Source organism: Salmo salar, chromosome ssa17 (assembly GCF_905237065.1).
Source record: "Salmo salar chromosome ssa17, Ssal_v3.1, whole genome shotgun sequence".
Classification (NCBI taxonomy): Eukaryota; Metazoa; Chordata; class Actinopteri; order Salmoniformes; family Salmonidae; genus Salmo; species Salmo salar.
In genome coordinates this window covers 36,119,565-36,142,245 of record NC_059458.1, presented here as the reverse complement: position 1 = coordinate 36,142,245, position 22,681 = coordinate 36,119,565, and the positions used below count along the sequence as shown (strand labels likewise).

Genomic DNA, 22,681 nt, shown 5'->3' with positions numbered 1-22,681 from the left:
CAGCGAAGGTAATCCAATTTTTCTTATAGTAATTCTGAGTTTAGTCAGCACCAAACTTGGTGGGTGTCAAAATAGCTAGCCTGTGATGGCCGAGCTATCTACTCAGAATATTGCAAAATGTGCTTTCGCTGAAAAGCTATTTTAAAATCTGACATCGCGATTGCATAAAGGAGTTCTGTATCTATAATTCTTAAAATAATTGTTATGTTTTTTGTGAACGTTTATCGTGAGTAATTTAGTAAATTCACCGGAAGTTTGCGGTGGGTATGCTAGTTCTGAACATCACATGCTAATGTAAAAAGCTGTTTTTTGATATAAATATGAACTTGATTGAACAAAACATGCATGTATTGTATAACATAATGTCCTAGGAGTGTCATCTGATGAAGATCATCAAAGGTTAGTGCTGCATTTAGCTGTGGTTTTGGTTTTTGTGACATATATGCTTGCTTTGAAAATGGCTGTGTGATTATTTTTTGGCAGGGTACTCTCCTGACAATCTAATGTTTTGCTTTCGCTGTAAAGCCTTTTTGAAATCGGACAATGTGGTTAGATTAACGAGAGTCTTGTCTTTAAAATGGTGTAATATAGTCATATGTTTGAGAAATTGAAGTTATAGCATTTTTAAGGTATTTGTATTCCGCGCCACGCTCTACCATTGGATATTGGTGAGGCGTTCCGCTAGCGGAACGTCTGTCCCTAACAGGTTATTAAAACATTTTTAATTGTGTGCTCTCAGTGAGTGCAAAAAGCAGGGAGGGAGGAGCCCTCCAAACAGTAATCTTTGCCTCTCTGTCATGTTGTCAACAAGGCAGCTAGGTGCATCGACCAGAAACATGCATTTCTTTTCCATAGAAAAAAGGTTACATGTTCAAACTATACTGAACAAAAATATAAACGCAACATGTAAAGATGTAAAGAAATGTTCCACATGCACAAAAAGCTTATTTCTCTCAAATTTTGTGCACAAATTTGTTTACATCCCTGTTTAGTGAGCATTTCTCCTTCGCCAAGATAATCCATCCACCTGACAGGTGTGGCATATCAAGAAGCTGATTAAACAGCATGATCATTACACAGGTGAACCTTGTAAACAGCAGGGGACCCTACAGATTTTACTGATTTTAATATAACTGAAATAACTGTTTGATACATGGAACTAGGAAGCACTGAATTAAGTGACATATGTGCTGTCATGTGTAAACACGAGAGCTACTTTGTCCCAAAATGCTAAATAGAATTCTAAGAATTCTTGAATTCTAATTCCCCAATAGTAAGTGGGCCATTCTTGAATTGTTGTGGTAATGCTGTCCCTGGACTGTGGCACCTTAGAAAACTATTCAAAATGAATATAGACAAATGCATTTTTCATTTTATTTAACTGGTTTTACATAAGGAAACATATGTAAGTCCTTTATACTGATTAACATATTTGTATGCATTGTAGAAAAATACAGGTGGCTAGCAAAATGGCTTGTCCCTGTGGTGATGTGTAAAGGTGTAGTGACATGTTTTTGAGTAGATAAATGTAAATATATTTTGAATGCCATGATTTAAACAAAAACATTGTATTTTCCGTAAAGATAACCCAGAGGTTGACCAGCAAAAATGCATGTACAACATTTATTTTTCATTAGTAATTCAATTACATTCATTGCAGTTATCCAAATACATTAATCATCAATGACTAAAATAGTGAATCTAGTTTTAAAAGACAATTTAATAAACACATGTATTTGTTTTATAACCTGTGTATCATTAAACAAAAGCCATTTAGTAGAAATAAAAGTATCCACCCAAACTAATGGTGAAAACTGATCATCACACCATCTATCTGATACATGTTGTGTCTACTAACTCATTCCCACAGAAAACTGCAGAAGGAAGCAGTACCACCCAGTCAAACATCACACTCCATTGTTTTAACAAGAGATCCTTCAGTCAACAACTCCACTGTGAGATGCCTCACAGAGGATATTCAACCCTAAGGGCAAATCCAAGGTAATCTCAATATCTTTACAGTAGAAGCTAACAAAACACACCAGAACTGACAAGGTGAATACTGATCACTAAAGTAAAGAGAGGCTAACATTCTATAACGCTCCTTTTCCTCTGTAAAGTTCTCACAGTGAGAAACAATAGGATTACAATAGTGTGTTACTCTCTTAATGTTATCAAATTCACTCTTACCACTTCCTTTATGAGATGAGAATGAAGTGATGGAGTGACTTTAATTTTAACTGGCCTGAGAGAACTGATGAGGCTTCTTTCCTTTATGTATACGTTGGTGTGTTATTAAGTTGCTCTGTTGAGAGAAACTCTTCCCACAGTCAGAGCAGGAGTAAGGCTTCTCTCCTGTGTGTGTTCTCTGATGAACTTTTAGCTCAGATGATGTTGTGAAGCACTTCACACAGTCAGAGCATGAGAAAGGCTTCTCTCCTGTATGTATAAGTTGGTGTGTTTTTAAGTTGCTCTGTTGAGAGAAATTCTTCCCACAGTCAGAGCAGCAGTAAGGCTTCTCTCCTGTGTGTGTTCTCTGGTGAACTTTTACCTCAGCTGATGTTGTGAAGTACTTCCCACAGTCAGAGCAGGAGTAAGGCTTCTCTGCTTTATGTATATGTTGGTGTGATTTTAAGCTGCTTTGATGAGAGAAACTCTTCCCACAGTCAGAGCAGGAGTAAGGCTTCTCTCCTGTGTGTATACGTTGGTGTGACTTTAAGCTGCTCTGTTGAGAGAAACTCATCCCACAGTCAGAGCAGTAGTAAGGCTTCTCTCCTGTGTGTGTTCTCTGATGAACTTTTAACTCAAATGATGCTGTGAAGCATTTTCCACAGTCAGAGCAGTAGTAAGGCTTCTTTCCTGTGTGTATATGTTTGTGCGAGTTTAAACTGCTCTGTTGAGAGAAACTCTTCCCACAGTCAGAGCAGGAGTAAGGCTTCTCTCCTGTGTGTGTATGTTGGTGTCTTTTTAAGTGACCCAATCCTGAGAAACACTTCCCACAGTCAGAGCAGGAGTAAGGCTTCTCTCCAGTGTGCACTCTCTGATGAACTGTCAGAGCCATTGATATTGTGAAGCGCGTCCCACAGTCAGTGCAGGAATAAGGCTTCTCTCCTGTGTGTATTTGTAGGTGTATTTTTAGCTTTGATAGAAATGGGAAAATCTCCTCACAATGTGGGCAGTGGTGAGACCTCTTAGCTCTGTGATCTTCCTGCTGTTGCTCTCTGGATGTAGAGAATGTCTCAACATGGTCTCCTGTGTGAACAACATCAGAAGAACCAGTCAGTTAGTGTGATATACATATCAAATGTATACATGCCATATCATCCTCCACTCATTATCACAAGGGTTAGTAACTACCAGGGTTGGGGTCAATTCAATTTTTAATTACAGTCAATTCAAATGAACCAAATTTCTATTTGGAATGTTCCTCTTTGAAAAGCACTAAAGAGAATTGTAATTTCAGTGATCTTCCTGAAATAACTGGAATTTAATAAAACAAATTCTGACAATACTAGTGTCAAACTATGCAAGTCTCAGTAGAATGAAGTAACATCTACCTTCTCATTGAAACAGTTCATCATGAAACAGTTCTACTGTAACATTTCATGCACAGTGGGGAGTTGGAACGAACAACACAAGCAATAGAATGTCAGGGGTCATGTGAGTCAGATACAGAATTCTACCTAGCAATAGACTGGGTGATAACTTATGGAGGTCTAGCTTATGAAGATAACTTATAGATAGATAGATAGATAGATAGAACCCGCTCTTACCATGAGAAACAGATGTCCCAATCTTCTCCTCCTCTTCTTCATCTTTAATGTTGACATTCAGCTCCAGTGTTTGACTGCAGTCCTCCAGCTTCACTGATGCCATCTCTGGATCCTGCAGTGCAAACTGGGCTCCACTGTCACAATCAGGACCCAGTGACTGTAGGTTTGGAGTCAGTGTGGAAGGAGAGAGGCAGGCTGGGTTTGTCCTCACTGTTGATGTTACCGGCCTCAGACTTAATCTGAGTCGGCCTGAAGTAATAAAGAGAAACAGACACAAAAGTTATTTTCTTGACAGTTCTTGCACTTCCTTTATTAAAAAAAAAAAATGTTATTGTTCAACTAAGCATTGACAACATTAATTCACATTAGACAAGTGCACACTTTAATTTACACAACATAAGTGCACTTAACCTATAGTAGATTTCCTACATTAAAATAATGCATAAATGAATCACAAACCATCTAGTACAAGGTTACAGTATGTTGTAGGCAGCACTATGTACTATTTTACTGAATAACCTTGTCTACACTGTATTGTTTCACTTAAAAACCATTGGTCAGTGGTGGAAAAAGTACTACATATGCATACTTGAGTGAAAGTAAAAAGTTAAAGTAAATGTCATACATCAAATTCCTAATATTAAGCAAACCAGATGATTTTCTAGTTTTTTATGTATTTATTTACAGATGGCAAGGGGCACACTCCAACACTCAGACATAATTGACAACTTTGTGTGTCTCCCCTTCTCGTAGGACCATTTTATGGAGACATCATTTTTACTGATCTGTTTGTCATTGTTAGCAGAGTAGACTATTTAACAAATATTCTGCTAATATCTCCAGTCATATAGAGTGTAGTAGAATAGCATTAAATGTGTTTCTAAAAGGCCAAGAAACGTATCTGATATAGCTCGCCTATTCTACGCAACTACGTGCTCAGTCATGCATTGAACAGTATTTTTTGCAAACAGCGATTGAGTTATATTATTAGCCTAAATTATGACTATAAAATCTACTGTCTCGGCGCTCTACGGACAATTCCTTCGCCCAAATGGCTTGGCTTTTGCTCTGACATGCACTGTCAACTGTGGGACCTTATATAGACAGGTGTGTGTGCCTTTCCAAATAATGTCCAATGCATTGAATTTGCCCCAGGTGGACAACAATCAAGTTGTAGAAACATCTCAAGGATGATCAATGGAAACAGGATGCACCAGAGCTCAATGTTGAGTCTCATAGCAAAGGGTCTGAATATGTATGTAAATAAGGTATTTCTGTTATTTATTGATTTTACATTTGCAATAATTCCTTAACCTGTTTTCACTTTGTCATTATGGGGTATTGTGTGTAGATTGATGAGGCAAACATTTAATAATTTTAGAATAAGGCTGTAACGTATCGAAATGTGGAAAAAGAAAAAGGGTCTGAATACGTTCCGAATGCACTGTACTCGTGGGTAAACAAAACAACATTGTGGGTTAGTATTATGGATAGAGCTAGCTAGCAATTGTATTTTTATTCATCAAGATGGCCGAGCTTTGTGTGGTAGCAGGTTGTAGCAACACTTGCTGTGCAAATGTGACTATGGCCACGCAAATGAAACTTTAAAACGCAGGATACATTTGTGGCCACAATGCTGGCGAATTTGACATCTACTCGTCAATCTGTGGGGCATTTCACTTTCATGGCTATCAACAATGGAAGGAGGGCTTCAGCAAAACGTTCCTTTTCAAAGTGGATACTTTCTAACCACGTTGTTGGTATGGACAGCATCAGAAACAGCCAGCAGTAGCAAAGACCGAGCATTATAGCTTCACCAGGTAACTTAAGTGAAAGCGCTAGCTTACTATGCTAGCTAGCTACAGAGCTACCGCATTCAGATCACGTCTTCCATCTAAATCAACTTGGCCATCTCTTCTTAATGTGATTTTAAACCTAACCCCTAACCACACTGATTTAACGCTAAAGTAACATGTCTGCTAGATGTTGGTAGCTAATTTCGGCACTGTCATACTATAAATCGTGCAAACATACGGGATAAAAATAGTTTTGGTCACGATGGTTAATGTTTACGTATAGAGCCAGGTACGTGCACAGAAAGGGCTTTCCCTCTGCAGAGCACATTCCCATTTGCCCTTCCAGTCTCCAAAATGCCCTTTTCGGCGGTGGTGTGTTTTTTTTATATATATATACACATTTCCACCTGATCTAATTATATATGTATGTATGTGTAACAGTGTAGGTTCCGTCCCTCTCTTCATATGTTGTTGTCTTTTATAAATGCTCATCTATGTTTCAGAACCAAAACGTTGCATGTCTTGATTGTTGATCAATGACTGTAGAAAAGGCCCATGGAGTTGGTGGAAGAATCCTTTAATTCATGGCCACTTGCTCAGCTGGGCCAGGGGCGCTTTAATTAGATCAGGTGGAAATGTCCGACAGATGTCAACTCATTAAGAGGAGGAAATCGCCATCGCCCGATCTCGCTGCTTCCTCTTCCTTAACTCCGTCTAATCCAGTTCTGTGCGTCCATGAATCCACGTAAATCCACCGAATCTGTTACCTTTCATCTGAACTATCTGTAGCGATCGGGAGAGCGGACCATCAGTTATTGTTTATAGTTATTACCGCGGTCAATGATCAATGGTCAATGATCACAGCAATGGTCAATGATCACAGCCCTACAGATCATCACAGGCCAATTATGCCATCGATATATGGTTAATATGCAATGAAATTGTATGTACATATGAGGACAAACTTGAAAGGGTGAAATATGCAACGTCATTGTTTGCTTAACTGATCAATTCTGATATCAAACTGATGGGGATTATAGACTGAAAAACCGATCACTGACTGAATTATTTATATTCTTATGATTATGATCAATAGTTACGAGCCTAAATGACTCAAGGATGATTCCTATTGACTTCTTATTGAACTGAATTGCTGAATTACCTAATTATGTTAATAATGAATAATTGTTATGATTTGGTCTTTGTGATTATGAATTTTATTGGATACATGTTATTCTGTTTCCTTTGTTATGCAGCACAGACTACCCAGTAAATATACCACTTTATGGTTAAAGGAATTTCTGCCCCAGTCTCATCCATTCCTCTGTCACTTGACCCGTGACCACCTGTTCACCCTCACTGTCAGTCATCCTACCTGTCCAGCTACCCACACACATTCCACTAATCTTTCAATGACAGTCAGTAAAAAAAAGTAAGCGTTTCATTTCCTCTAGTTTGGCAAAAACAGAGTAAGCCTACGTTTATCATTCATATAGAATACAGTTTAGCAATCTACTACCGACTCGTCTCTACTACCGACTCGTCTCTACTACCGACTCGTCTCTACTACCGACTCGTCTCTACTACCGACTCGTCTTTGCCAAAACCTGGTGATTTGATTGATAATTTTCCTATTTCATACAGGCCCTGTTTGGGTGCCTACTGGCTATATGTCTATAGATAAGCAGCTGTTACATCACACTGCCTTCAATATCATAGGATGAAGATTTAACATGGTGAATGTATGATATTTGTGAGGAAGAACAGGGCTACCGGCTGGCAACAAGCATATGCATTCTGCAGGCAGGCTGCCCTCCACAGTGATGGCTGGTGCAGACAGCACATGCTTTCCATCTGATCCTGCAACCTCCTCTGCTACAAGTAGCTGTATGATTCTGACATTATATATCCCTAGTTGATTCTGCTCTAGACTCCAGAGAAGTGACATGATAAATCCCTAGTTGATTCTGCTCTAGACTCCAGAGAAGTGTCATGATAAATCCCTAGTTGATTCTGCTCTAGACTCCAGAAAAGTGACATGATATATCCCTAGTTGATTCTGCTCTAGACTCCAGAGAAGTGACATGATAAATCCCTAGTTGATTCTGCCTGCTAACATGAATGACTTTCAGCTCCAAATGCAGGTGTAAAATGCAGTTTGTTTCTGTAGCCTATCTTGCCTTTTATGGCTGTAATGACAGGCTACATTTGCGTAGCAATTGTGCGCTCATGTTTGCGTGTGCATGCATATTGCACAATATTGTACCACTCCTTTTTGTGGGTCACGGGTCAAAAAAGTTTGCAAACCACTGGGAATCATGATAGTGGCAACAAATGGAGTTGGGTTGGATATAGTCATGGTAGGATACATGATAGTGGCAACAAATGGAGTTGGGTTGGCTATAGTCATGGTAGGATACATGATAGTGGCAACAAATGGAGTTGGGTTGGATATAGTCATGGTAGGATACATGATAGTGGCAACAAATGGAGTTGGGTTGGCTATAGTCATGGTAGGATACATGATAGTGGCAACAAATGGAGTTGGGTTGGCTATAGTCATGGTAGGATACACGATAGTGGCAATAAATGGAGTTGGGTTGGATATAGTCATGGTAGGATACATGATAGTGGCAACAAATGGAGTTGGGTTGGCTATAGTCATGGTAGGATACATGATAGTGGCAACAAATGGAGTTGGGTTGGATATAGTCATGGTAGGCTACAGTATGTCTTACAATCTTCTATTTTGACTGGAATTCAGAAGCCTTTTTAAACCTCAATTACACTTGAAGTTTTGCATTTCCTGTTCGAAACAGTTTATCTGAATACTTTACTCCTCAGATGGTGCTGCTTTCCCCTCTTCTTGTAATAATAGCTCAACAGAGCCCCACAGTGGAGGTGTCATAATACCCATAAAACCTAGTGGTCAAGGAAGGAAACAGTTCCAAATATGATTTTTGTCATTCATTTTTATTGAAGAGCACATAAATAACATGTACCATACATACACAACATATATTTGCTGTCTTTACAAAGGAGCGGAATTGCATTCACATGTTAAGGGTACATTTTGCCTGTATAGAGCAAATATTTCAAGAGTCTGAATAAGAATACAATTTGGATGAAGCCACAGAAAAACAGAAATAATACAAAAATCCAGAAATGACAGAATAAGAGCAGTACGATATGTCAGGAACTGTGGCCAGATCATAGGGGATTTGTTGATAACCATGTAAATCTCTCTCGGACGAGGCAACTTTTTTTCTCCAATATATTTGGCTCTATTTCCTCTCAGATTTGAAAATGCTAATTAGAGTCAAAGTAGACATAATGAAAAACTACAATTTCCTGCAAGCGCCTGCACGTCATCTCTAGCTGACACCTTTGCTAACAGGTATTGTGTCAATTTAAAACTTGCACAAGACAGTACACAGAATTGTTAATTTAAATAAATGTAGCCAATTTATTCATTACTACATTTAGCTAACATTAAATAGTTAATCCAGAGACTCTTACTTTTTCCTCACTTCAGCATTCTCATCCAGATCAACATGGCATTTGTAGTTCTTTATGATGGCCACATTTAGAAGCTAATTAGCATTTCTTTTTGGGGGGTAAATACAGGCAAATATATTGATAAAAGTCACCGTGTCCAAGAGATTTACAATGTTATCAAAATGTCATGCCAGGGTAAGTCTACATGAAACACATCCCTTATTTTAAGTGATTCTAAAATCCCCTATGGGAAAAGTGAATGTTGGAAAAACGATTGGAACCATTTCATGTTTGACTGCTAGGTTTTATGGGTATTAGGAAAGGACGGGGGATACCTAGTCAGTTGTCCAACTGAATGCCTTCAACTGAAATGTGTCTTCGGTTACTGGCCCAACGCTCTAACCACTAGGTACTCTATGAGTCTGTGACCACAGTTGCTGGGAATTCTTTTTTGGGGGCTGTCCGTTTTTAGCTTGAGCACATGCTCCCCAAAAGGTCTGTGCATGGCTCTGTATAGAGCCCTGTGGCTGGGGTCGAAACTGTGTGTGTGTGTGTGGATGGTGTGCTAAACCAAGATGTGGCCATGTATTCCATCGTGGATCGGTTGGCATTTTGGAGTAGTCCAGGAGCCAGGTTTTCTTTAGAAGGGTGGATTTTGCACAAAGGGAAAGTTTATTTTGGGAGTTTAGGATCAATGTTGTCACAGTTGCTTCTTGTTGAAGAGGCATTAGCTGACCTTAGCTTGCTCCGATTCTGAATAAATGTGTGTCCGTTTCTTCCTAGCTGGCAAAATAAGTGAGCTAGACTTTGTTTGATCCTGCCATACGTCGATAACATCGTTTGTTTGTTACTGGTATGGGCTAAATATCCTAAACGTAGACAGTGACAGCAGCAAGCTAAAACCAGGGAGAGGAGAGATAATTCAGGTTCTGTTCGTCTGCTGCTGGCTTGATAATGTTCACTCAAATACGTTTTTCCATACATTAAATGAGATTTGTATTCTCTAAAGATTGTATTTGTGTTCATATCTGATGAATATTGAAGAAAAATCATCACAGCCGTTTGCCATACCAAAATGTGAACTACAATTTGGTGCGCACGATTTTACCATGTACAATAGGCAGTAAGCTCACCATGTGTCATCAAAATTACCATCTTGTGTACGTGGTTTATATATGCGGGGAGCATAAACGAATAAATAATGGTATAAATTAGAACCAATGTATATTAGTTAATATACTGTACCAACTAAATAAATGTATGATCAGACAGTGGGCGCAGACAGTGGGCGGCGCCATTTTACCAGCTCGTGAGATTTATTTTTTTACACAACCAATAACCATATAAAACGAACTCAGAAATCTCAAATAAATTGATTATTTTTAAATTACCTTGACGAAATTGTGTACATTAACTCAGACAAACCCCAAATCTCAAGCTATATGACTTCTTCTTCATCACGACACAAAAATAACACATAAAATCTGGTAATCCCTTGACGGATTTGTTACCTATTATGTTATGGCATGTTCTGTCGATATTAGGAAGTGTAAACGTGCTATTACCAACCTGTAGTAATGAATAGAAACGGAGACAAAAATGATCGTCTTCACCTCTGCTGCTTTCTTCATTCTGAACAATGGTGCGCATCCATAGAGATGGATAGAGGACTCATCTTTGTATCTGTGTCATTATAGCGTCTGTGACAGAATATGCAGTGGCATTGAGGGGATTCGATTAATCTGGCCGTGTTTTTGCAAGGGGTGAAAATTGATGGCATTCGTTTTGGAACTGGGCTGCCTTCCAGGCGGGAGACAGGTGCCACATTCAAAGCCCACAGGGAAGTCTCCTCAAAACAAAAGTGTTGTAATTAAGCACTTGGCGCAATGAGTAGGATTCTGTGTTTTCACATGAAAAAATTCGAGCAAATATTTTATGGAAGAGATGTATGTTTCTGGATGATGCACCTTGTTAACTAAATGACAGAACCGTAATCTGCACCTTTCTATTTGAGAAGAGCGCTCCTCCCTTGCCGCATTTGCCTGTTCACCGTTTACACCACAGGCCATAAAACGGTGCCCTGTGGCACAGCATAATCGAATCTGCCCATTCTCCATTTGAAGTGGTACATTTTCTTCTTCAAAATTGGCTTATCCCTCCTGATGAACCAGTTGAACGTGACTCCAACGGAGTCACCAGGAGATCTCAGCCAATGAATCTGGAAGTCCCACCCAGTTGACTACATTAAAATGGTGGAAGCCCACAATGCATTTAGTTATAATAAGAACTAGAGACAGCCTCCAAGATGGCCGACCGTTGTTTTGAACGTAATCTACTCACGGTTGCATATGCCTGTTCATGGAGGCTGACATCTTGCTAGTTCCGGTTTCAGGAGCCCATTAGTAAATGCCAGTGGCGGTCGGTGGAGTTTAAGATGAGGGAGGGCCGTTCTTTTTTTTTTTTTTTCATGACCACGGCCTTATTTCTAAAATAATATGTTGGATGACTATAATTCATATGCCATTCAACCAGCTCAATGTAACATCAATAGGTTGAGGCTACTACATGGTACTCTAATTTTCCCCATACCCATCCTGTGCTTGCTACAACAGCCTATGAAGGAAAGTTTACAACGTAGGTGCACAGGTAGAGAGAAATTTGAGACAGACATTGACACATTCAATACCGCCTTGCACACTTTTGCCTGTATCTAGCTGATCTAGGGTGTAATCATTAGTCCAAGAGTTTCTATTGGACAAATTCTGGTATGTTTATCCCAGTTTCATTCCGTTTGCTTCCGTTTTAAGAAACTTTTTTCTACAGAATCAGTGGAATGAATACACCCCTGATCACACACAGTTCACTTTCAAAGCAGCCCCATACAAACAGCAGATCCTGGACTATCCATTCACTTCAGTCAGTCTGTCTCATCTTCCAATGTCAGGAACCAATCACATTGAATGAGCAGGTCCTGGATGAGAGCACGTGAGTGATTTCCATTGTTTTTCCTTCTGCATGTGGTACAAGCTCTTCCATGTAATAGCATGAATATAAAACGCTAATAACTTTGGCTGTGATTGGTGGAGGAAAAAATTGGTCTCGAAGACAATTCATGAAAAAATTCTATGGATTTGTTTTGCACAAAGGTGATAACGAATTTCCTTCTCTATGGTGGCGTCTATTGGAATTATCTTTCTGGAAAGGTGGCATCCTATGAGGGTGCCATGTTGAACGTCACTGAGCTCTTCAGTAAGGCCATTCTACTGCCAATGTTTGTCACACGCTGATCTGTTTCACCTGTCTTTGTGCTTGTCTCCACCCCCCTCCAAGTGTCGCCCATCTTCCACCATTATCCCCAGTGTACCTGTGTTCTCTGTCTGTTGCCAGTTCAATTTGTCTCATCAAGCGTAACACCGTTTTCCCAGTGCTCCTGTTTTTTTCAAGGTTCCTGTTTTCCCTGTTTTCCTGGTTTTGACCATTCTGCCTCCCTGCGGTTATGTACCTTGTCACACCACCCAGGATTACTGACCTACCTGCCCTTGACCTGTCGTTTGTCTGCCCCCCTGTTTTAGTAATACACTTTTGTTACTTCTAAAATGTCTGCATCCTGGTCTTCTCCTGAGCCTTAATAGTTTGACTATGGAGATTGCATGGCTGTGTGCTCCATTTTATACACCTGTCAGAAACGGGTGTGATTAAAATAGCCGAATCCACTAATTTGAAGGTGTGTCCACATACTTTTGGTAATGTAGTGTATAATCAGTTGGCTATAGGCCTATTTCAATGTAATGTTCAATCAAGTGAGTTCTATTTTGCTACTTGTAGGCTGGCTACTGTCTGTAATGTGTGTCAATAGATGCTGAATGTCCAAAACATTAGAAACACAATACGGAGTTGGACCCCCTTTGCCCTCAGAACAGCCTCAGTTTATCGGGGCATAGACTCTACACAAGGTGTCAACTGTTCTACAGGGATGCTGGCCCCTGTTGACCACAATGCCTCCCACACTTCTGTTAATTTGGCTGGTAGTTGGCTGAATTCACTGTCATGTTCATGAAACCATTCCTGGACAATCCTAGCCTTGTGGCATGGGGCATTATCCTGCTGAAAAAAATCAATTTGCAGATGGATAAACTGCTGCCATTGAGGGATGCACCTGATTGGCAATGATGTTTTAGATATCCTGTGGCATTCAAACGTTACTCCACTTTTTTCAAGGGGCCCAATATGTGCCATGAAAACACACTCCACACCATCACCACCAGCCTGCAATGTTAACACGAGGCATGATTGATGCATGTACTCATGTGGTTTTTAAAGATGGCGCCGATTATAAACTCAGCAAAAAAAGAAACGTCCCTTTTTCAGGACCCTGTCTTTCAAAGATAATTTGAAAATCCAAATAACTAAACAGATCTTCATTGTAAAGGGTTTAAACACTGTTTCCTATGCTTGTTCAATGAACCATAAACAATCAATGAACATGTACTTGTGGAACTGCAGTTAAGACATGAACAGCTTAAGCAATTAAGGTCACAGTTATGAAAACTTAGGACACTAAAGAGGCCTTTCTACAGACTCTGAAAAACACCAAAAGAAAGATGCTCAGGGTCCTGGATTGTGGGCTTGTAGGCCTGTTGTAAGGCAGGTCCTCACCAGACATCACAGGCAACAACATCGCCGATGGGCACAAACCCACCGTCGCTGGACCAGACAGTACTGGCAAAAAGTACTCTTCACTGATGAGTCGCGGTTTTGTCTCACCAGGGGTGATGGTCGGATTCAAATCTATCGTCGAAGGAATGAGCGTTACACCGAGGCCTGTACTCTGGAGTGGGATCGATTTGGAGGTGGAGGGTCTGTCATGGTCTGGGGCGGTGTGTCACAGCATCATCGGACTGAGCTTGTTGTCATTGCAATCTCAATGCTGTGCGTTACAGGGAAGACCTCCTCCTCCCTCATGTGGTACCCTTCCTGCAGGCTCATCCTGACATGACTCTCCAGCATGACAATGCCACCAGCCATACTGCTCATTCTGTGCGTGATTTCTTGCAAGACAGGAATGTCAGTGTTCTGCCATGGCCAGCGAAGAGCCCGGATCTCAATCTCATTGAGCACGTCTGGGACCTATTGGATCGGAGGGTGAGGGCTAGGGCTATTCCCCCCCAGAAATGTCCGGGAACTTGCAGGTGCCTTGTTGGAAGATTGGGGTAACATCTCACAGAAAGAACTGGCAAATCTGGTGCAATCCATGAGGAGGAGATGCACTGCAGTACTTCATGCAACTGGTGGCCACACCAGATACTGACTGTTACTTTAGATTTTGACCCCCCCCCCTGTTCAGGGACACATTATTCAATTTCTGTTAGTCACATGTCTGTGGAACTTGTTAAGTTTATGTCTCAGTTGTTGAAACTTGTTATGTTCATACAAATATTTACACATGTTAAGTTTGCTGAAAATAAATGCATTTGACAGTGAGAGGACGTTTCTTTTTTTTGCTGAGTTTACATGTACGCCTAGTTACTTGCACCTAAGCAACTTTGTGCTATTTATTTTGGAGGGGAGGGGTTATTTCTTGCATTATTTGTTCAGAACGTTTCTTGCATTTATTACCTATTGGATTGGCGGTCACTCACCAGCATTTCGACCAGATATACAACTTTCCTGAATTTGATCCTTTGTTCGTACTCTCCAAGGCAATTCCACTGATTCCAGGGGCTGTTCCAAGGCGCCGCAGATGGAGAAGAGGTGTGCGGAGTGGACCTTTGGTTCAACTCACGGTAGGTTTTGACCAGAAGCGGCTCCTCCACTTGACAACACTACGCTCCAAAAGATTGGCCGCTTCCTGGGATTAATCTATTCAAGTAAATCAGTAAATATATTTGGAAAATGCAACAAAAAAAAAAACTCTGTATTATTAGCTAGCTAGCCACAGCAGGCCACTGTGTGTAGGCTGATGAGCTGCTAGCTAGCAACTTTACATACTAGAGCTAAGTGAAATATCATCAGCTAGCTAACACCATATTAGCTTGTTGTCTTAATGTTCACCTATGTAGATAACAGCAATGGAAGAGGGTGAAAGGATTTTCTGCTCCAGCTGTCAGAAAAGGGAGTGTTGGTACTAGTTAGACAGGGCAGGTTGTGGCAGGACATTATGACAAGATTCTCCAGTTCGAGTCCTAGAGAGGAAAACTATGAAACCAGAGAGATAATAGTCAGGGCTGTCTAATTGGAATATAATGAATCTTGTTTCTTTGTGATGTCTGTCCTCAGATATGGAGAGCTGTGAAAGCCTGTCTGCAGATGAAGAGGTCCCAGTGAAGGTCCCAAGAGACTGCAGATGAAGAGGTCCCAGTGAAGGTCCAAGAGACTGCAGGCACATCCTTGTATGCCATAGGATTTGTGTGTACTGATGTTAGCAGATGTTGTACACAACAATACAGTTAAAATTCACACAATGTAGGCTACAAACGTAATACAACTGTAGCAGGCCAATCCTGCTCCTGGAGGTCTGCTGGGTGTGCAGGCTTCTCTTCCCACCCTGCACTAACACACCTGATTCAACGTATCAATCCTAATGAGTTGATAATAATGTGTATTATTGTTGGGCTGGAATAGAAGTCTGCTCATATATGTACTTAAATGTACATTCAAATTATATGTTGATTCATTCCATTTTTATTAATTCTTAAAACTTGTTTTAATTGTTAATGTAAACATTCAATATTACATTTACATTTACATTTTAGTCATTTAGCAGACGCTCTTATCCAGAGCGACTTACAGTAGTGAATGCATACATTTCATACATCTCATTTCATTTAATGCATTTAAAAAAAAAAAAAAAATTGTACTGGTCCCCCGTGGGATATGAACTAGTATCAATGTTCATTAATTACAGATCACAATTCTACAATAAAAAGGTGTGAAGGGGATTTGTCTCTAATTTGTCTGTGTTTCTGTGTTGCTGTCTCAAATGAACATGACCTTTTAGTCCAGTTGTAATCTCTCTCTTAGTGGTTTTATTTGATTGTCACACTGTCTCAGGATATCATCCATTTAGCTGCTTATCATAATGGCATGCATTACCAATGCAGCCATATGTCTACAGTATGATGGCATTACTGGCCTAATGGACATGTGCAATCAATGTGCCCCTTGTCATTATACATCAGCAGCAGACAATAGCTAAACTCACATCATTTGCTTATTGTTGAGCTAGCTGTATGTTATACATTTTAAATAGATAATGTATATGAGGCTAACCATAAGCCAGATTTGTTACATGATTTATCTGACATTAAATTGTTTAGTGCAAATCCAACCCTTGTATTCTAGGTTAAGGATATTTTATTTCAGCTCATGAAACATGGGACCAAGACTTTACATGTTGCATTTATATATTTTTTCAGTGTATGAGTGTACTGAGTGTACAAAACATTAAGGACACCTTCCTAATATTGAGTTGAACCCCCCCCTCAGAACAGCCTCAATTCGTCAGAGCATGGACTGGGGTTGATGGTGTTGATGTGAGCCATGACCAGCCTTTCGAAGCGCTTCATGGATATAGACGTGAGTGCTATGGGTAGGTAGTCATTTAGGCAGGTTACCTTGGTGTTCTTGGGCACAGGGACTATGGTGGTCTGATTGAAACATGTAGGTATTACAGACTCAGTCAGGGACAGGTTGAAAATGTCAGTGAAGACACTTGCCAGTTGGTCAACACATGCTCTGAGTACACGTCCAGGTAATCTGTCTGGCCCTGCGCCCTTGTTAATGTTGACCTGTTTAAAGATCTTACTTAACGGGGACTGTCTAATTATTATTGTTTTTTTTACAATGTTACAGATATTCAGAGATGCAGAGAATGAGGTTGGGTTACTTCTAAGTAACTTTGGCTCACTCCTATGTCATCATTTCCAACCTGTCATCTTCCATTCTAGAACTTTGCTTTGGTGTGGATTGAGGCCTATACATTCATATCAGTTGTATTCATTGAATACATGGAATTGGATTGTGATGATACCGATGAATGAATGATGCACACAATGTGCTTATTTTTTATATATATATATATTTTATGGGAATCAAATTTGATGTCTATGAAATTGTTTGGTGAAATATGCATAAAAGGAGAGTAATTGCCCATAATCCTGCACCTTTGGATAGTTGTACTTCCAGTTTTGATCATTATTAGTGACTGCAAAGAACATTTTATGGATCTACTGGTCTTTTTAAAAGACAAACTTTCTATTTTGGCTGCTTGCACTCAAGAGATAAGTACAGTTGTGTCTATCTTTTTGCAGGCAGACGTGGTCTTTTGATGAATGTATTTGCAATTTTGACTTTATAATATGTTTTTGTTTTAAAAAGACAACTACATTTACAAAAATAATTTACTGTTTTGCAAAAGTTGTGCGTCTTGTGGACTCTGTTTCTTGAATATCGACAACATTGTTCCAAAAAATGCTTGTAAGAATTGAGAGAAACTGTAACACATAAAGACGGTTGCTCCCTGATTAAATAGTACAAAAGTACACCCTGCTGGACAAAAATGTTTACTGCACCTGGTATTTTCAGGTAGCGTACCATACAAGTACTAACCAGGCCCGACCCATCTTAGCTTCCGTAAAAACTATTTGTTAAAAATATTTGTTGGTCTGATGTGATTAATGAGGAGCATGCAGATGCTGCACTTGATGAATTTATGAAATTGCTTCTTCCAATTATTGATAAACATGCACCTGTTAAGAAACTGACTGTTAGAACTGTTAAGGCTCCATGGATTGATGAGGAATTGAACAACTGTATGGTTGAAAGAGATGGGGCAAAAGGAGTGGCTAATAAGTCTGGCTGTACAGTCATGGCCAAAAGTTTTGAGAATGACACAAATATTAATTTTAAGTCTGCTTTAAGTCAGCTGCCTCAGTTTGTATGATGGCAAATTGCATATACTCCAGAATGTTATGAAGAGTGATCAAATGAATTGCAATTAATTGCTGGAGTTCACTCTGTCATGCTGATTGAGTTCGAATAACAGACTGGAAGCTTCAAAAGGAGGGTGGTGCTTGGAATCATTGTTCTTCCTCTGTCAACCATGGTTACCTGCAAGGAAACACGTGCCTTCATCATTGCTTTGCCCAAAAAGGGCTTCACAGGCAAGGATTTTGCTGCCAGTAAGATTGCACCTAAATCAACCATTTATCGGATCATCAAGAACTTCAAGGAGAGCGGTTCAATTCTTATGAAGAAGGCTTCAGGGCGCCCAAGAAAGTCCAGCAAGCGCCAGGACCGTCTCCTAAACTTGATTCAGCTGCGGGATCGGGGCACCACTAGTACAGAGCTTGCTCAGGAATGGCAGCAGGCAGGTGTGAGTGCATCTGCACGCACAGTGAGGCGATGACTTTTGGAGGATGGCCTGGTGTCAAGAAGGTTCAGCAAAGAAGCCACTTCTCTCCAGGAAAAACATCAGGGACAGACTGATATTCTGCAAAAGGGACATGGATTGGACTGCTGAGGACTGGGGTAAAGTCATTTTCTCTGATGAATCCCCTTTCCGATTGTTTGGGGCACCCGGAAAAAAGCTTGTCCGGAGAAGACAAGGTGAGCGCTACCATCAGTCCTGTGTCATGCCAACAGTAAAGCATCCTGAGACCATTCATGTGTGGGGTTGCTTCTCAGCCAAGGGAGTGGACTCACTCACAATTTTGCCTAAGAACACAGCCATGAATAAAGAATGGTACCAGCAACTTCTCCCAACCATGCAGGAACAGTTTGGTGCCTTTTCCAGCATGATGGAGCACCTTGCCATAAGGTAAAAAGTGATAACTAAGTGGCTCGGGGAACAAAACATCGATATTTTGGGTCCATGGCCAGGAAACTCCCCAGACCTTAATCCCATTGAGAACTTGTGGTCAATCCTCAAGAGGCGGGTGGACAAACAAAAACCCACAAATTCTGACAAACTCCAAGCATTGATTATGCAAGAATGGGCTGCCATCAGTCAGGATGTGGCCCAGAAGTTAATTGACAGCATGCCAGGGCGGATTGCAGCGGTCTTGAAAAAGAAGGGTCAACACTGCAAATATTTACTCTTTGCATCAACTTCATGTAATTGTCAATAAAAGCCTTTGACACTTGTGAAATGCTTGTAATTATACTTCAGTATTACATAGTAACATCTGACAAAATGTCTAAAGGCACTGAAGCAGCAAACGTTGTGGAAATTAATATTTGTGTCATTCTCAAAACCTTTGGCCATGACTGTACATCTGACTGGCTTACTTACTGCAAATTGAGAAATTATGTGAATGAACTCAACAAAATGAAGAAGAAACTTTATTATGAAGCCAAGATCAATGATATAAAGAATGATGGAAAATAACTTTGGAGTACTCTTTACGGATTGGGGGCAGCATTGGGAAGTTTGGATGAAAAGCGTGCCCAAAGTAAACTGCCTGTTACTCAGGCCCAGAAACTTTGTGAAGACTTTGTATACACAGTGAAACGCTTACTTGCAAGCTCACCTGTGTTTACGACTCTGACGAGCCAGAGGCGGAGGATATACAGCTCGCTTGGGAACAGGCTCCGACCCCCGTGATCTGCGTGAAGAGGAGGCGGAGTAAGAGAGGCCAGAGAGCGGGCTGCCTGCTGAGAATTCAATCGAATAAACCCACATTTCCCTCAATTCTGCTAGCAAACGTCCAATCTTTGGACAATAAAATCGACGAGCTACGGGGAAGATTAAATTACCAATGGGACATTAAAAACTATAACATCTTATGCTTCACGGAGTCATGGCTGAACGATGACAACATCAACATATTATACGATGTACCGGCAGGATAGAACAGTGGCGTCTGGTAAGACAAGGGGCAGCGGACTATGTATTTTTTTTAAATAACAGCTGGTGCACTATATCTAAGGAAGTCTCAAGCTATTGCTCGCCTGAGGTTTAGTATGTCACGATAAGCTATAGACCACATTACCTACCGAGAGAGTTCTCATCTGTATTCTTCGTAGCTGTTTACATACCACCTCAGTCAGAGGTTGGCACTAAGATAGCATTGAATGAGCTGTGTTCCGCCATAAGCAAACAAGAAAACGCTCACCCCGAGGTGGCGCTCCTAGTAGCTAGGGACTTTAAGGCAGGGAAACTTAAATCAGTTTACCAAATTTCTAACAGCATGTTAAATGTGCAACCAGAGAGAAAATAACTCTGAGCCACCAATACTCCACACACAGAGACGCATACAAAACTCTCTCTCGCCCTCCATTTGACAAATCTGACCATAATTCCATCCTCCTGATTCCTGCTTACGAGCAAAAATTAAAGCAGGAAGCACCCGTGACTAGATCAATAAAAAAGTGGTCAGATGAAGCAGATGCTAAGCTACAGGACTGTTTTGCTAGCACAGACTGGAATATGTTCCGAGATTCCTCCAATGGCATTGAAGGCATTCTGTCATTGGCTTCATCAATAAGTGCATCGATGACGTCGTCCCCACAGTGACCGTATGTACATACCCCAACCAGAAGCCACGGATTACAGGCAGCATCCGCACTGAGCAAAAGGCTAGAGCTGCCGCTTTCAAGGAGCGGGACTCTAACCCGGAAGCTTATAAGAAATCCCGCTATGCCCCAGCCAAAGAGTCAATACAGCACTAAGATCAAGTCGTACTACACCGGCTCTGACACTTGTCGGATGTGGCAGGGCTTGCAAACCATTACAGACTACAAAGGGAAGCACAGCCGAGAGCTGCCCAGTGACACGAGCCTACCAGATGAGCTAAACTACTTCTATGCTCGCTTCCAGGCAAATAACCCTGAAACATGCATGAGAGCACCAGCTGTACCGGAAGACTGTGTGATCACGCTCTCCGCAGCCGATGTGAGTAAGACTTTTAGACAGGTCAACAGTGTCATACCGATTACCAGGACGTGTACTGCGAGCATGCGCTGACCAACTAGCAAGTGTCTTCACTGACATTTTCAACCTCTCCCTGTCCGAGTCTGTAATACCAACATGTTTCAAGCAGACCACCATAGTGCCGTGCCCAAGAACACTAAGGTAACCTGCCTAAATGACTAACGACTCGTAGCACTCACGTCTGTAGCCATGAAGTGCTTTGAAAGGCTGGTCATGGTTCAGATCAACACCATCATCCCAGAAACCCTAGAACAACTACAATTTGTAAACCACCCCAACCGACCCACAGATGATGCAATCTCTATTGCACTCCACACTGCCCTTTCACACCTGGAAAAAAGGAACACCTATGTGAGAATGCTATTCATTGACTACATTTACATTTACATTTAAGTCATTTAGCAGACGCTTTTATCCAGAGCGACTTACAAAACAGCTCAGCATTCAACACCATAGTGACAGCTCAGCATTCAACACCATAGTGACCTCAAAGCTCATCAATAAGCTAAGGACCCTGAGACTGAACACCTCCCTCTGCAACTGGATTTTGGACTTCCTGACGGAAATCCCTTCCACCAGCCTCTATAGGCTGGTACATTTGATCTCTACGGATGAACTCATATCCTCCCCAAAATAAATTAAACAGTACCCGTATGAAAAATTTTCTTAGAGACACCGGCATGGGAAACACATAGGCAAGGTTAAGTAATGAAGGCAGAATGTTCGCCTTCAGCACTAACACCTTTTCAGCTAAAAGATAGTCGCCTCACTTTCCACAGTCCCAATCTTTTATTAAGCGAAAATTGTTTTTCTTGCCAATTAACATGTCATCTTTAATTTAATTTCCAAAAGATATCCCAAGCACTACCATTGGTCTGGTGCACACAGTCAAACCACATAACCAATCAGTTCTCCATTTCCACTATATTTTATTTCTGCTTTATTCTTGTTTATCTTCGACCTGGAGGCAACAGAGAATTCATCATGTAGCTATCATCTCTATCTATGCAGGAGAGTGCATCTGACTCGCAAGACATCAGTAGATTTATAATTGAACACATTTATGAAGATTTTACACTATTATGGATGTACTGCTTAGATTTTTTTTACCTACAATAGAAATAATCTGAAGCAATTTTATGTAATTAACTTCATTATTATTTTTTCCAAATGTCATATTCACAAATGTAAATGTACAAACCAAACACCACATTTTCTTACCTTCCAAAAAGAAATTGAACTGTATTTTAAGACAATTAAAAACTCTACCAACAAAACAAGCGGTTAGAATTATAAATGTGTATGTCCCTTAAGGTCCTTGTCTAATGTGATATTGAACCCCTCCTAGCCCCGCCCCCAGCCCTGCCCCCTATCCCCCCTAGCCCAATTGTCCTTTGTATATGCTTTATATATACTTGTGTTCCCCTATGTACTTTTTGTATTGATTTGTTGTTAATAATAATAATTATATTAATAACAAAATGAGTGCATCCGACTTAGTTTCCTTACCAGAAAACACGTGATACCGTAAAGTGCTGTGTATTTAACGCACGAAAATTCAGGAGGAAACTGAAAATCATAAAACATGTTATGCTGGTCATGTCATTAACAAAAGGAAAATTCTGTGCACTCCAAAATTAAGTGTCAATTTAGCACAACTATTTCACCAATAGTGTTGCCTT

The 22,681-nt window shown here is 40.5% G+C and overlaps 2 protein-coding genes across 2 annotated transcripts in view; both read right to left on the bottom strand.

Annotated features, from left to right (window-relative positions):
• Positions 1-22,681, bottom strand: part of LOC106600648 (zinc finger protein 239-like) — a 289,371-nt gene that overhangs the window by 232,282 nt on the left and 34,408 nt on the right. The window lies entirely within an intron of this gene.
• LOC106574984 (gastrula zinc finger protein XlCGF17.1-like) lies at positions 1,574-11,439 on the bottom strand. Its single transcript, XM_045698622.1, has 2 exons — positions 11,408-11,439; positions 1,574-3,218 (listed from the first exon to the last, which is right to left on the bottom strand). The coding sequence occupies exons 1-2, from the start codon at positions 11,437-11,439 to the stop codon at positions 2,237-2,239; spliced, it is 1,014 nt and encodes a 337-aa protein (XP_045554578.1). The 3' UTR covers positions 1,574-2,236.

What these genes read in the sequence shown, in the direction of transcription:
- LOC106574984 (XM_045698622.1), bottom strand. Translation starts at nt 11,439, where the DNA reads ATGTCAGCCTCCATGAACAGGCATATGCAACC. An exon ending in ATGAACAGGCATATGCAACC is followed by an intron (nt 3,219 to 11,407) that starts GTGAGTAGATTA and finishes TACATCCAGAGA; the next exon opens with GCAACAGCAGGAAGATCACA.